General features: G+C 40.1%; 1 protein-coding gene across 1 annotated transcript; it reads right to left on the bottom strand.

Annotated features, from left to right (window-relative positions):
• Positions 1-2,404: 2,404 nt before the first annotated feature.
• Positions 2,405-14,501, bottom strand: LOC114582071 (vomeronasal type-2 receptor 26-like). The gene is made up of 5 exons (XM_028702849.2): positions 14,211-14,501; positions 11,268-12,113; positions 4,140-4,367; positions 3,704-3,830; positions 2,405-3,306 (listed from the first exon to the last, which is right to left on the bottom strand). Exons 1-5 carry the CDS (start codon positions 14,499-14,501, stop codon positions 2,405-2,407), a joined length of 2,394 nt encoding a protein of 797 aa, XP_028558682.2.
• Positions 14,502-15,437: the final 936 nt, after the last annotated feature.

Genomic DNA, 15,437 nt, shown 5'->3' with positions numbered 1-15,437 from the left:
TTTAAGGCATAAAATCTGGGAGACATAAGACAAAAGGAATGGGGATTTAAAGGGATAAGTGGCGAGATCCTTACTATGGAAGTGTGAACATATTCTGTGAAGGCTGTTCTCTGAAGAAAACTTCATAGAATACATAAAAGATCTGAGAAGAAATCCCACCGATGATGAGGCCACCTGGCTGGTACCACTCATGAGGAACAGGAAAGGGGTCACTGGTGAGACATCTGGTTGTATCTGCATTGCACACTCCAGGCACTTGCAAAAACAGCAACACCAATAGACAAAACATCCTAGCAGTGTGGCTTATTTCCTCTACCCACAAGCCTCGTAAGACGAAACACCTTCCAGTCTGTGCCTTTATGTGCATACTTCTTAGATGATTTTGCCACTTTAATCCTTCTATAATTTGCTCTTTGCTGCTCTCGTTTCCTTTAAGAGGAAGGGACTACATTGGGTTAGGAATTTCTCTGAGAATACTATTCTAAAAGAGGTTTGTGAGTTGCACTTTAGAAACAGGGAGTTACCAATGGAGCCAGCACCCATTTCAATTTTGGCCAATAATGGGGAAATGTGAGAAATGAAATGGTCATGCCTGGAAGCTGCCCCTACACTAACTATTCTCCTGAGTAGAGTATTATTTATTCTAACAACATCTAGGCTTGCTTATTGATTCTTTTCAAGTGGCTACTGCAAAGCCCCTTGAGCTTTGATGAATTGAACAAAATACAATGATTTGGTTAATTGCATGGAGAGACATTTTTTTCCAGAGGTTTAGCGCAGAGTGGCACTTTTGGTAACCAATGCATTGGGTTGGGTTTGTTTTCTAAACTGTGAATCCATGTTACCTCTGCCCGTGAGTTCTTCCCTGAGCAAATATTGCCAGGAAAGTCAGAGTGTAGCCATTACTTTTGTAGATGCAAATCACAGTCAATTGTTTTTTTAAAAAAATATAGGCATTGTTAAGATCAAGTATGATTTTAGTTCTGTGTATTGTAAGTCACCCTGAAATAATGGGATTAAGAGTGATATCAAAGTGTTCAACCAAAACAATCCCATATTTCATTTGTACTGGGGCTTGGGGTGTAATCCTGCAACACCAGGAAACATGCATTGTCCAGGTCAGGATTCACAGAGGAATGAAAACTTTAAAATGTGAAAAAAGATAATAATTGCTTTTCTTTGTAGCTGTAGAAGTATTTCCTCTTCCATTCTGCAAGGATTCCACGAGTATGAATTGTCCTGTGAATCTCTAATTTGGGACTAGAATGGTTTGTCAGTTCTAAACCAGGTTTCAATAAACCAAAGGGAGCAAAGAATCAGAGGGAATCATCTCAATGTAATCTGTAGCTTGACTCAATACAGCAAATGATCAGAACACAGTCCTGTTTAGAAAACGCTTTCCAGGCACTTTTTCTCTGTTGTCCTGCTGTGGAGCTCTGCTTTCCCTGGGTTCCTTCCTTCATTCTTTTTCATCATTTTATATTGATAAATAATAAATATTTTTTTATTTATACCCCACCCTTCCCAGTTTAAAAACTGGGCTCAGGGCGGCTAAAAGCAAATATAAAACATTGATTAAAAGGCGACTTAAAAACAGCATAAAATACAACATAAAATGCAGCATCAATATCAATGAAATTCAAAAATTCAGGGGTCATTTTTGGGGGGAGAAAAGAAAAGCCCAGTCAGTAGACATCAAATGATTCCCAGGGCTAACTGGCCAAGTTGGTCCTACTAAGGCCAGCAAGGAGACCAGGGAAGAATTTAAATGTGGGGTCCCAGAAAGGATTTCTTCATAGAAGAGGAAAGAGCAAAGGGAATAGAGGATCAGGCTAATTCAAATTGAAGGCCAGGAGGAATAGCTCTGGCTTACAGCCCCTGCAAAAGGTGATCAAGTCCAGCAGGGCCCTAGTTTCGTGGGAGAGAGCATTCCACCAGGTCAGAGCCATCACTGAAAAAACCCTGGCCCTGGTGGAGGATAGTCTGGCTTTCTTGGGGCCCGGGACGTTTAAGCTAATATTATTCATGGACATTAGGGTTCTCTGTGGGACATACCAGGAGAGGCGGTCCCGTAAGTACGAGGGTCCTTACTGTTTTGCTTACTGTTTTTATTAGGCTATGCTAAGTGAAGGGAAGCTTTATTATGCTTTAATACACAAGATTCTCATTTCATAGAAAACACCCACTCTTCTCTGATTAGCTCTGGTGGCACTATTAGGACTGGTGGCACTTAACTGAGAGATATATGAGGTGAGGGGACTAAATAGGATGCGAAGAACCAACAGAAACTGTGTGAGGAGACAGGCAAAATATTTTAAATGAACTTGTTTAAATAGTATAAATGAACTGTGCTTAACCCATACCCTTCATTTATAATATATTGGTGGCAAAACTAAGTGATACATTAATTCTTTCTCCTTATTAGTTGCTGTCTGTTGTTGAGCTCAGGCCTCAGCAAGATAATGTAGCATTTCGGGACAAAGATGCAGCCCAGTAACCCAGAACTGGAGGCCAAGATGGAGAAGATCTCCACCATCACCATGTATTTCCCTTTGGTGCTCAGATAGGTAGGGACAAAGCACAGCCAGACACTGCAAAACAGCAACATACTGAAAGTAATGAACTTGGCTTCATTGAAAGTGTCAGGTAATTTGCGGGCCAGGAATGCTGACAGAAAGCTGAAGAAAGCCAGGAGGCCCATGTAGCCCAGGACACAGGAAAACAAGGTCACCGACCCTTCATTGCATTGCACAGTGATTTCTTCTATTAGTGAGTGCATGTCTAAATCTGGGAATGGAGGACTAGTGGCCAACCAGAGAGTGCAAAGACCTGCTTGAATGAAGGAGCAGGAAAGGACAATGGAGTTGGCCAGTCTTTTCCCCACCCACATCCTCAGGCTGGACCCTGGTTTGGTGGCCATGAAAGCTACAACTACAGTAATAGTTTTTGCCAACACACAAGAAACAGCCATGGAGAAGATGATGCCAAAAGCAGGTTGTCTGAGAAGGCAGGCCACTTCCCCTGGTTTGCCAAGGAATAGCAAAGAAGATTGAAAGCAGAGCAGAAGAGAGATGAGGAGAGTGTAGGTGAGGTCTCGATTGTTGGCTTTGACAATAGGTGTATCTCTGTGCTTCACAAAAATTAAAAGCACAAAAGTTGTGACAATGGAGAAAGAAAGAGCAATTGAGGCTAAGCTGATCCCCAATGGTTCTTCATAAGAAAGAAAGGTGATTGTTTTGGAGATGCAACCATGTTTGTTCCTGTTTGGATATTGGTCTTCTGGGCATCTGAAACAGTCATCCATATCTGAAAAACAGAAACAAGTCAAATTCCAAATGTAATTCATATAGTTCCTCTGCCTCCCAGAAACTCAGCAGTTCAGAAACACTATTTGGAATGCTATTCCTTGAAACTCTATGGGATTTAAACCCCTATTTTAACAGTTTAAAGGGGTTGCAAATACCCTTGTGTGCTCTCACTGACTTGAATGGGAGAACGATCGTTTCAACTCTTTTAGGGCTTAAACTCCAATCAATGTAGAATGTATTGCATGAGACTCATTCATTTTTTCAAAATGCCCTTTGATATATAATGCATCAACAAAGAAACATTGTAAACAGCATGCAATCAGACATTAATAAGTATATTTTAGGCCCCAAAACATTTCTCTTATGAAAATAAAAATGAATTCTTTGTCACAAACCATTCCGGTCTGAAATCTTCCCTTCTGGACATGGAGCACAATCATAGCAGCAAAATTTTTCTCCTTCCTTCCTTTTCTTCTGATGACCAGGGGAGCAGCAGTCGTTACACACAGAAATCGGCATCATCTACCCATAACCAAGAAAGATTTTTCTTTAAATTACATATTATTTAATTTATTTGTTTAATTTTGCTTGTGAACATGAAATCAACCCATCCCGGGAACTTTAAATATAATCTTAGAGGCCCAATCATTGATTTAGCTGGCTCTTTATTATTACAGGCCAGGGATATTATCAGAACCTACTTAGAAATGCAGAGGATTGAACCTGAGGGATTTGTTTATCAAACATTTTGTTATACAAATGAGGTTTGGATTCTGTTCAATGGAATAGAGAGAGAGAGCAGGGCCCACAGCAATACCCCTGGATCCATACCTGGTTAAAACCCTTGTGCCATGTTATCATGTCCTCATGAATGATGATTTTTCTTGATTCAAGAGCATCGTCACCCACTTGTCCAACTTTCACTCGAAGGAAGGACTTGTTGGGGAATGTAACTATGTTCATGATGTCAAATAAACCTCCCATTTGCTTTTTACCATTGAAGCTCAGAGTTTCTCCAACCGAGTTGTTGAATGTAATGCCAGAAAGATAAGAGTGGAGCTAATTGAGAAGAAGATTTTAGATGAACTAATTATTATTATTTTTAAAGATATTTATTAAAGTTTTAGCAAACAGAACAAAAAATAATCATAACAAAAAAAACATACAATAAAGAATTGCAAAAAATACAACAGTAAAACATTCAAACACATAACAACACAAAAGAAAAATAATTAAAAACCAAATCAATTTTCACATTTTCCAAAATTCTCATTAGCTTGTTTCTTTGACCTCCTCACACCTCCCTTTTTTGTATTCCCAATCATATCATTAGTTCAGCAAATCCTTACCCCTTTTTCTTCATAACATTTAACTCAGTTTTTCATCAAATTTACATCTTTATACCTTAACCAATTATCAAACCATTTTTACATACTCTTACTGATCTTATTACTAAGTCCACTTAGGTCCAGTCCAACATCATTTTAACATTCATTGATTTTACAGTATTTCTGTAAGTAGTCTTTAAATTTCTTCCAGTCTTCTTCCACCAGCTCTTCTCCCTGGTCACAAATTCTGCCAGTCATTTCCGCCAATTCCATATAGTCCATCACTTTCATCTGCCATTCTTCTAGAGTGGGTAAATCTTGTGTCTTCCAATACTTTGTGATGAGTATTCTTGCTGCTGTTGTGGCATACATAAAGAAAGTTCTATCCTTCTTTAACACCTGTTGGCTGACTATGCCCAGAAGAAAGGCCTCTGGTTTCTTCAAGAAGGTATATTTAAATACCTTTTTCATTTCATTATATATCATTTCCCAGAAAGCCTTTATCCTTGGGCACGTCCACCATAGGTGAAAGAATGTACCTTCTGACTCTTTACATTTCCAACATTTATTATCGGGCAAATGGTAGATTTTTGCTAGCTTGACTGGTGTCATGTACCATCTGTATATCATTTTCATAATATTCTCTCTTAGGACATTACATGCCGTAAATTTCATGCCAGTGGTCCACAACCGTTCCCAGTCAGCAAACATAATGTTATGTCCAACATCCTGTGCCCATTTAATCATAGCAGATTTAACCGTTTCATCTTGGGTATTCCATTTGAACAGCAAGTTATACATTCTCGAAAGTGTCTTTGTTTTTGGCTCTAACAATTCTGTTTCCAATTTTGATTTCTCCACCTGGAAGCCGGTTTTTTTGTCCAGATTATAAGCTTCCCTTATTTGATAGTAATGAAGCCAGTCTCGCACTTTATCTTTTAATTTGTCAAAACTCTGCAATTTCAATTTATCTCCATCCTGTTCCAAAATTTCCCAATATTTTGGCCATTTGGCCTCCATATTGAGCTTTTTCTGAGCCTTTGCTTCCATTGCTGACAACCACCTTGGGGTTTTATTCTCAAGTAAATCTTTGTATCTTATCCAGACATTAAACAATGCTTTTCTGACAATATGATTTTTGAATGCTTTATGAGCTTTAACCTTGTCATACCACAAATATGCATGCCACCCAAAAACATTAAAACCTTCCAAATCCAAAATGTCAGTGTTCTCAAGAAGCAGCCATTCTTTCAACCAGCAAAATGCTGCTGATTCATAATAAAGTTTAAAGTCTGGCAGGGCAAATCCACCTCTTTCCTTTGCATTTAATATTTTAAATTTTATTCTGGGCTTCTTGCCCTGCCAGACAAATCTAGAGATATCTTTCTACCACTTCTTGAAACAGTCCATTTTGTCTAAAATCTGTAGTGATTGAAACAAAAACAACATTCTTGGCAATACATTCATCTTTATAGCAGCAATTCGGCCTAACAAGGAAAGCTTCAAATTTGACCATATTTCTAGATCTTTTTTCAACTCTGACCAACATTTCCCATAGTTATCTTTAAATAAGTTCAAGTTTTTAGCAGTCATATTAACCCCTAAATATTTTCATGCTTTAGATGAACTAATTAGAAATGAGAAAGAATTAGTTTAAAAACTTGGAAAAAGTTCCATAAAGCAAGCAATAAAAATGTAGTAATCACAGTATTCAATGAAAGTCAATTAAGAGATTGAATGGAAGTTTTTTATTTTTTTTTATTTTTAATATGCAAACAATCCAGGAAAACTACTGGCTTGGCAACTGAGGGGAAGATAGGGCTTGCAAGTGATAAGCAAGCTGAGTATAGAGGGTAAGATAGTGGATAATCCGAAAGACATAAGGAAACAATTTTTAAAATACCATGCAAAATTATACAGAGCAGACCCTGAAAATAAAGAGAAAATACAAGAATATCTAGAAAAAAAAATAAAATTCCACAAATATCTAAAGAGAAAATGATTCAATTAAATGAGCTGATAACGGCAATTGAGGTGCAAGCCAAGACTGGTAAAATGCCAGGGCCTGATGGGCTCTCAGCAAAATATTGGTTTAAAAAAAAAGACTTTCTGGTACAACCATTAACAGAAGTAATGAATGAAATCTTAAAGTTAAGCAAAGTACCAGATATTTGGAAGGATGCCTAAAGTAAAGGTAAAGGTACCCATGCCCGTACAGGCCAGTCGTGTCTGACTCTGGGGTTGCGCGCCCATCTCGCTTAAGAGGCCGGGGGCCAGCGCTGTCCAGAGACACTTCCGGGTCACATGGCCAGCGTGACAAAGCTGCTCTGGCGATCCTGCACCAGAGCAGGACACGGAAACGCCGTTTACCTTCCCGCCGTTTACCTATTTATCTACTTGCACTTAAGAGTGCTTTCGAACTGCTAGGTGGGCAGGAGCAGGGACCGAGCAACGGGAGCTCACCCCGCCGCGGGGATTCGAACCACCGACCATGCAATCGGCAAGTCCTAGGCGCTGAGGTTTTACCCACAGCGCCACCAGCGTCCCTGGAAGGATGCCTACATTGTCTTAATCCAAGAGCAAGACACAGACTTATTGTCTGTTAAAAATTATAGACCAATTTCCTTACTAATTAATGATTATGAGATATTTGCCAATATATTAGCCAATTGATTGAAAAGTGTCTTAGCTGAAATAATGCATCATGACCAGGCCGGATTTCTACTAGGTCGCCAAATAAAGAATAATATAAGGAATATAATGGACATTATTGAATATCTGGAAGCAAGAAATGAGAAACAAGAGGCCTTAATGTTTATAGATGCTGAAAAGGCCTTTGACAGTGTTTCCTGGGCCGTTATGAAAAAAATGATAGAAAAAATGAATCTTGGGGAATTATTTGGGAGAGGACTAGATGCAATTCACTCTGAACAACAGGCCATGTTGATTGTTAATAAGGCTGTAACAGAAAAGTCCAAAATAACAATGGGGACAAGGCAAGAATGTCCCCTCTCACCATTATTATTCATTTTAGTATTAGAGGCCTTGGCGAGGGAGATAAGAACTTGCAAGCTTTAAATTAAATTTAAATAAGACTAAGGTTTGGTTAAAGATATGACGGAGCAAGTAAAAAGGGAATTATAACAGAAAACAGATTTAGTTATACATAAAAAAGTAAAATACCTAGGAGTTTAGTTAACAGCTAAGAATATTAATCTATATAAAGACAATTATGAGAAAGTACGGAAAGAAGCAAAAAGAGATTTAGAAATATGGGGAAGAAAGGACCTATCATTTTGGGGAAGAATGTCAGTGATAAAAATGAATTTACTGCCAAGAATGTTATTTTTATTTAAATCAGCCCCGGTAACAGGCAGTGTCGGATGCTTCGAGCAGTGGCAAAAAGACATATATAGGTTTATCTGGCTGGAGAAGAAACCAAGGATAAAATGTAAATTATTAACAGATGCAAGAGAAAGAGGAGGTTTCACTCTGCCAGATCTGAACCTTTATTACGAAACATCCTTGTATCTGCTGGATCTGGGGCTGGATCATGCCGGGACATTCTAGATTTAGATAATAGATTTGGATGGCATGCATGCCTATGGTATGAAAAGGTATAGGTCCACAAAGCATTTCAGAACCATAAATTAAGAAAGTTGATTTTTAGGGTATGGGAAAACTATAAAAAGGGATTTTCCCTTTGGAAGCAATAATTTGAGAAAAGTGAACATGAGAAGTAATTGGCCAACTAGAGAACTGCTAAAAATGCGGAAAATCAGTTAAATTAAAAGATTTTGAAGAGATAAGGGAATTAGTAAGAGATTGGCTACAGTATTTTCAGTTGAATGATATCTTCGAGATAGATAAAAAGAGAGGTTTTGGTTATGAGATATAAAGATTCCAAAAAAGAACTTCTAGAAAATAATATCAAGACTCTGTCAGAAATGTATAACTTGCTCTTAGAATGGCATATGAAGGATGAACATGTTAAATTGGCTAGGATAAACTTGGCAAAGGACTTAGGACACAACATACAACTGGCAGATTGGAAAAGGCTATGGAGAACAGATTTGAAATTCAAAGCATGTTGTATGCCAAAAGAAAATTACTTGAAAATGATATACCGGTGGTATCTGACTCCTACTAAGTTATCCAAAATGTATAGAAGAAGCTTCAAATTTGTTGGAAGTGTAAAGAAAAGGAGTGTACTTTTTATCATATGTGGTGGACATACAAGATAACAAAGTCTTTTTAGGAATTGATATATAATGAATTGGGGTGTGTGTGTTTAAAATACCATTTGTTAAAAAACCAGAAGCATTCTATTAGGAATTACAGGTTCCGATATCTCAACAGACAAGAGAAGACTGTTTATGTATGCGACAACAGCTGCAAGAATGCTACTAGCCCAAAGATGGAAAGAACCAACAGTTCCGAGGAAGGAAGAATGGCAAGCCAAACTGCTGGACTATGCTGAAAATGGCAAAACTGACTGGGAGACTCAGGAATCAAGAAGATAATGACTTTTAAAAAGAATAGGGGGAAATTATAATTTACTTAGGAGACCATTGTGAGCAAATAAAAAGGTTATCTGGACTTTAGAAACAACTTGTAAAGAAACGGGGGAGGGGGACCATGGATAATTCAGAGAGATGAAAACTGTGGATGATATGTAGTTTTAGAAAAATTATGTTAAGGGGACGGGGTCAACACAATTTGACTTATACCACCATTTCCCCCCAGTGTAGGTTCTGCCGGGTTTGTGGGTCATGTGAATGAACTGAAAGGGTTTTTCAGTGGGAGTAATTCTGACCCTGCCTTGCATCACCTCAACAAGACCCCTCTTTTGTAACCCATCACAGCCTCAGATCAGCCAGTGTGGCAAAGTGAACCTGGGATGGAGGGCATACACCATGGGATCTGCTCTTATCCCAGATGATCTGGGCTTTGAATTGCTCCCTATGTGTGGAAAATTAGCTCTTATTCCCCTAAAGAGATGGTAACTGGATGATATTGTAATGTCAAGCAAAACGTACATGAGATGATGTGAACATACACAACATACATCTCTACATTACGATTACGATGACAATATCTTTATTGTCACTGTCCCATGCAGAACAATGAAATTGAAAAACTACATAAAACTACATAAAAACTACATAAAACTACCACAAAACTACATAAAACTACCACAAAACTACATAAACTACTACAAAACTACATAAAACATTCAAAAACCCCTAAAAACTCTAAAACCCCATTTTAAAATACACTATACTATAGAGACCCCTTATGCTGCGTTTAGAACCAGAATTGCATTTGCATAGAAATTGTTTCTCAGGCGGCTAGTCCTGGCCTTTATAACCCTATACCTTCTTCCAGAAGGCAGAAGCTGAAAAAGATCATTTCCAGGGTGTGTACTATCCTGCGCTATCTCTGACACTTTCTTATGGCACCTGGCAGCATAGATTTGATCTAAGGTGAGAAGAGTGCACCCAGTTATTCTCTCTGCAGTCTTTACAACCCTGGATAGCATTGTTTTTCCCCTGGCCGTGCAGCTCCCAAACCACACACACAGACCATAAGTTAGTACGCTCTCCACAGTGCACTGGTGAAATGCCATCAACAGGTCCTTTGAGAGATTGTTTTTCCGGAGGATTCTCAGAAAATATAACCTCTGCTGTGCTCTCTTCACCAGGTCTTTGCTGTTCTCTCCCCAGGTTAGGTCGTCTCTCAACTCCATTCCCAGAAATCGAAACACCGAGCCCTGTTTCATGCACTTCCCCTCAATAATAAGTGGCTGAATATTCAATTTACATTTCCTAAAGTCCACAATGATCTCTTTTGTTTTCTTTAAGTTAAGGAGTAAGTTGTTTTTCCTGCACCACTCCCCCAACTGCTCAACTTCCTTCCTATAGACCCCAGGGAGTTGGACTAGATGAACCTTGGGATCCCTTCCTACTACACCAGGGGTCTGCAACCTTTAAGACAAAAAGAGCCACTTGGACCCGTTTCCGAAGGAAAAAAAACTGGGAGCCACAAAACTCATCATTATAAAAATAACTTTTTTGCCACTTTTTTATTATTTCTTTGTTTGACCCCTCAGAATTACTCCTCCTCATAGAAATAAACGTTAAATTAACAAGTTACCTTTTTGTGTGTGTGTGTGTGTGTGTGTGTGTGTTCTTCACTCCCCTTCAAAACAGTGACCAGCGTACATGCCCCCTTTCAATGCAGTGACCAGCGTACATGCCCCTTACAATGTAGTGGGCGGGCGGGAAGGTGACGTCGGGATGGTGCATGACTAACGCACGCACCGCCCCCATGCGACGTCACAGCCAGTACAGCGCCCGACACAGTGGGGAGTGTCGGGGCACACAATGCGCCTCCTCCCCTCACTAGTATCCACCCTGGAGCCGTGACAAAGGTGTAAAAGAGCCACATGCGGCTCCGGAGCCGCGGGTTGCAGACCCCTGTACTACACTATTCTATGATTCTAAGTTTGTCAGTGAGTAAAATTTATAATCCCGTTTTATCAGCTATTTGTGGAGGATAAACTGGATGCAGCCCCACCTTGGACTATTCAATCCATTGGATAAAGAAAATTTTGATTTCGACACATTACCTCCAAAGACAGTTGGTCTTGAAGTTCAAATTTCTTATCCCAGACCATTCCTTTTTGCTTCAATCTGCTTGAGTACATGGCATGCAAAGCATGAGCCACAACATAGACAGCATTGTAGATACTGTAGCTTTGGCCAGTCATGCCCATCTCAAACTGAGTCGTAGGAAGGCTCTCCAGCCTCTCTTCCCCAGTACATGGCTCATTGCCTTCCAATGGCACACTGGAGTTTGGGAATGTACATTCAAATGCTTCCTCCCAGAACTCTTGCAGAAAACCATCTCCTTCCGTTTTATCAGGTTTTAAGTTCTGAAGATATTCATTGAATTTTAGAACCTCTTTTGAGTGAATTGTGAAAGAAATTGCACCTTGAAAGAGCTCAAGATCCTTTACTATGAAATCAATTTGGGTTGTTATGATCCATACCTTCCTAAATGGTGAGCTTTCCTTATTTTCAAACTCACGTAGAAATATAATAGATCTCATCCATATAATGGTCAAAGATTCTCCAAAGAGTATAAATGCACTGATTTTATCATTGGCTAAAGAGAGAGAAATATGCCTGAGCATACCAATTGTTTCAGTCAGCTTATCTATCGGGCCCATTTGTGGTATTTTTTGGTTGAAGGCTGAACAAATTCCATGCTCGGAAAGCAATGATTCCAGGGTCCGCACAAAGTTCTCTCCATCGTCACCCTCTGCAACAAAAAGTCCAGCCCATGTCCATCCAAAATACTCCAGTAAGTTGATTATCCCCATATACTGATGGCTGTCATTGGGTACCATGTGGTAAAAGGAGATGAACTGATCTGCATCACCCTCCGCAGGGGGGAAAGTTCCATATGTGAGCTAAACAGAAGTGTACAGACATGATAGATTTATGTCAGGATAAACCTTCATTTTGAGCATGTACCTGTTCATTCATCACAGGTAGGGTTTGAGGACAGTTCAATCCGAATATTTGTAAAGATATCAGGGACGCGGGTGGCGCTGTGGGTTAAACCACAGAGCCTAGGACTTGCCAATCAGAAGGTCGGCGGTTTGAATCCCCGTGACGGGGTGAGCTCCCGTTGCTCGGTCCCTGCTCCTGCCAACCTAGCAGTTTGAAAGCACATCAAAGTGCAAGTAGATAAATAGGTACCGCTCCAGCGGGAAGGTAAACGGTGTTTCCGTGTGCTGCTCTGGTTCACCAGAAGCAGCTTAGTCATGCTGGCCACATGACCCGAAAGTGGTACACTGGCTCCCTCGGCCAATAAAGCGAAATGAGTGCCGCAACCCCTGAGTTGATCACGACTGGACCTAATGGTCAGGGGTCCCTTTACCTTTACCTTTACACTACAGTGAAGCTTTATTGTTGTTGTTGTTGTTGTTGTTGTTGTTGTTGTTGTTGTTATCATTATTATTATTACTGCTACTGCTGCTGCTACGATTAAAACTACCGTATTTTTCCCTCTATAACACGCAGATTTTTTTCTCCTAAAAAGGAAGGGGAAATGTCTGTGCGTGTTATAGAGCGAATGTATGGTCCCTGGAGCCGAAAAATCAGGCAAAAATCAAATCGCGCTTCACGGAGAAGAGAAACCTGAAAAGAGGAAGTGGCTGCTTTCCTGCATTCTGCCTCAGGGTCTTACTGCCCACCCTCCTCTCTTTCCTTGCTGTGTTTGCTCAAACGGAACAAAGAGCAGGGAAAGCATCTCCCCTCCAGGCAAGCAGAGGGGAAAGTGTCGTCTCTGTGCTCCGGTACTGCTGGGGGAGAGGGAGAGAGAGGGGGGAGGGAGAGAGAGAGGGGGGAGGGAGAGAGAGAGAGGGAGAGAGAGAGAGAGAGATGGCTGGCTTGGGTGGGGGGAAAACTTTTGCCTTTCTTTCCTCCCTCCCGTTAAATCCCTCTCCTGCATTCTTAGCCAGCTGCTTCTCTGCACACCCCTCTCATGTCCCTTCTTTGTTTTTCCTTCACTCCCCACTTAAAATGTGGTTACAAAGCATAGATCCACATGGATCCTCAGGATCTTTGCATTGGGTCACCCCAAATTCACCATCAGATCACATAGCATGTCCATGGCTACAGCCTGCACCAAAAAAATCACGCACCCACTGTTGCCTGGGGCTGCAATGGTGCAAAAACGTGGTTAAAAAGCATGGATCCACATGGATCCTCAGAATCTTTGCATTGGGTCACCCCAAATTCACCATCAGATCACATAGCATGTCCATGGCTACAGCCTGCACCAAAAAAATCACGCACCCACTGTTGCCTGGGGCTGCAATGGTGCAAAAACGTGGTTAAAAAGCATGGATCCACATGGATCCTCAGGATCTTTGCATTGGGTCACCCCAAATTCACCATCAGATCACATAGCATGTCCATGGCTACAGCCTGCACCAAAAAAATCACGCACCCACTGTTGCCTGGGGCTGCAATGGTGCAAAAATGTGGTTACAAAGCATGGATCCACATGGATCCTCAGGATCTTTGCATTGGGTCACCCCAAATTCACCATCAGATCACATAGCATGTCCATGGCTACAGCTTGCACCAAAAAAATCACGCACCCACTGTTGCCTGGGGCTGCAATGGTGCAAAAACGTGGTTACAAAGCATGGATCCACAGGAATTCTCAGGATTTTTGCATTGGGTCACCCCAAATTCACCATCAGATCACATGTCTGTGGCCACAGCATGAAGCACAAAAATGATACATCCACTGTTTCATTCAGAATGTTTTTTCCCTTGTTTTCCTCCTCTAAAAACGATGTGCGTGTTATGGTCAGGTGCGTGTTATAGAGCGAAAAATACGGTAATATTCCAAAAGGAATCCCAGCCAGTAATCTTGCTGCTATATTGATGTTTAAGTCTTCTTCCTAGGGAGCCTCAGTGACAGCCTTATTGGCAATGCAAGAATGTAAAATATGAAAATCCATATATCTCCCCCCGTTCATAGCTCCTACCTGTGGAATTTTGTAGAGGCCTATGGTGTCGGCAATAAAAAAGGAGGTAACAGAGCTAAGTCCTCCAATGATGGCTACGAGGTTTTTTTGAGTGTCACATATATAGTTGGGGACAAATCTGCGTGATTTGAAAAGTAGGTCCAGAGTAGTCCGATAGGTCATCATTGCATTGTAATAACTATCATAGATGTGGAATCCAAGGGTGATATTTGGCAAGATCTTTTGATTCTTGTTGATTTCTTTTACAGCAAATGCCAAGGCAAGGGTATGCTGATAGAATTTTGTCACCATGCTGCAAAGAAAGTTATATTTTCAAAATTTCAAGTGGAAATTGTGGGTTTCTGGGTTAGCCAGAAATACACCCTGCAGCTTTGTCCCAGGTGGCCAATGTGCCCCTTTAAACACTCTGATGGTTTTTGGAGTAGGCTTGAGATCCCCCAAGTATGTTGCAATCACCATTCCTTGACCTGGATAGAGTCAGAGGATATTTATTTATTTATTTATTAAAAAAGAAAGTACACTGTCACAGAAACAGTGAGGTATTTACTGCAAATTTCCCATACAAGAAGAAGAGTTTTAGCTTTAATGGAAGCTGAAAAGAAAACTGATTTAAATGAGACTCTGGCAGCATTGAAAATGATCCTGGGACCAACACCAGTGCACTGCCTCAGCTTTCTTTAAATATACAGGGGTTAAGAAAAAGACCAGTCTCTGTTGAGGAGACAGTCAAAAAATGGGGTGAGAAGAATTACCAAGTTAAGAAAAAAAACTGGATATTATAGCATTGAAAGGTGTAAAAGAAAAACCAAAATATCAAATAGTGGTTCTTGAAATGCCTCAAAAAGTATTCTTCCTAAAAAAAATATTGGAAATCCAAGAACAACATGAAGACAACTTAAATCGAGATTAGCATAAGAAGTTCAAATTTCTTGAGATGGAGGAAACTTGATGCCCTCATTGACAGTCTTCCATATTAAGTCAGAAAATGCCAAAGCAAAAAACTGTCAGGATATGGTTTGGTACAATTTACATCAAGGGCTATAAAGGATAGAATTTTACAAACTCTTCAAAAACAACCTACACATTGAAGGACATATAATTACAAGTCTGAAAGAAACTCCTTGAAGAATTTTAAAGAAAAAGGATTATATCTGTCCAGCAACTACTCTCAAAAATAAAGGATTGGTCTGTTAATCTTTTTAAGTTTATTTAAATGCTGAAAATAAC

Source organism: Podarcis muralis, chromosome 13 (assembly GCF_964188315.1).
Source record: "Podarcis muralis chromosome 13, rPodMur119.hap1.1, whole genome shotgun sequence".
Taxonomy (NCBI): domain Eukaryota; kingdom Metazoa; phylum Chordata; class Lepidosauria; order Squamata; family Lacertidae; genus Podarcis; species Podarcis muralis.
This window is presented reverse-complemented; position numbering and strand designations above follow the sequence as displayed.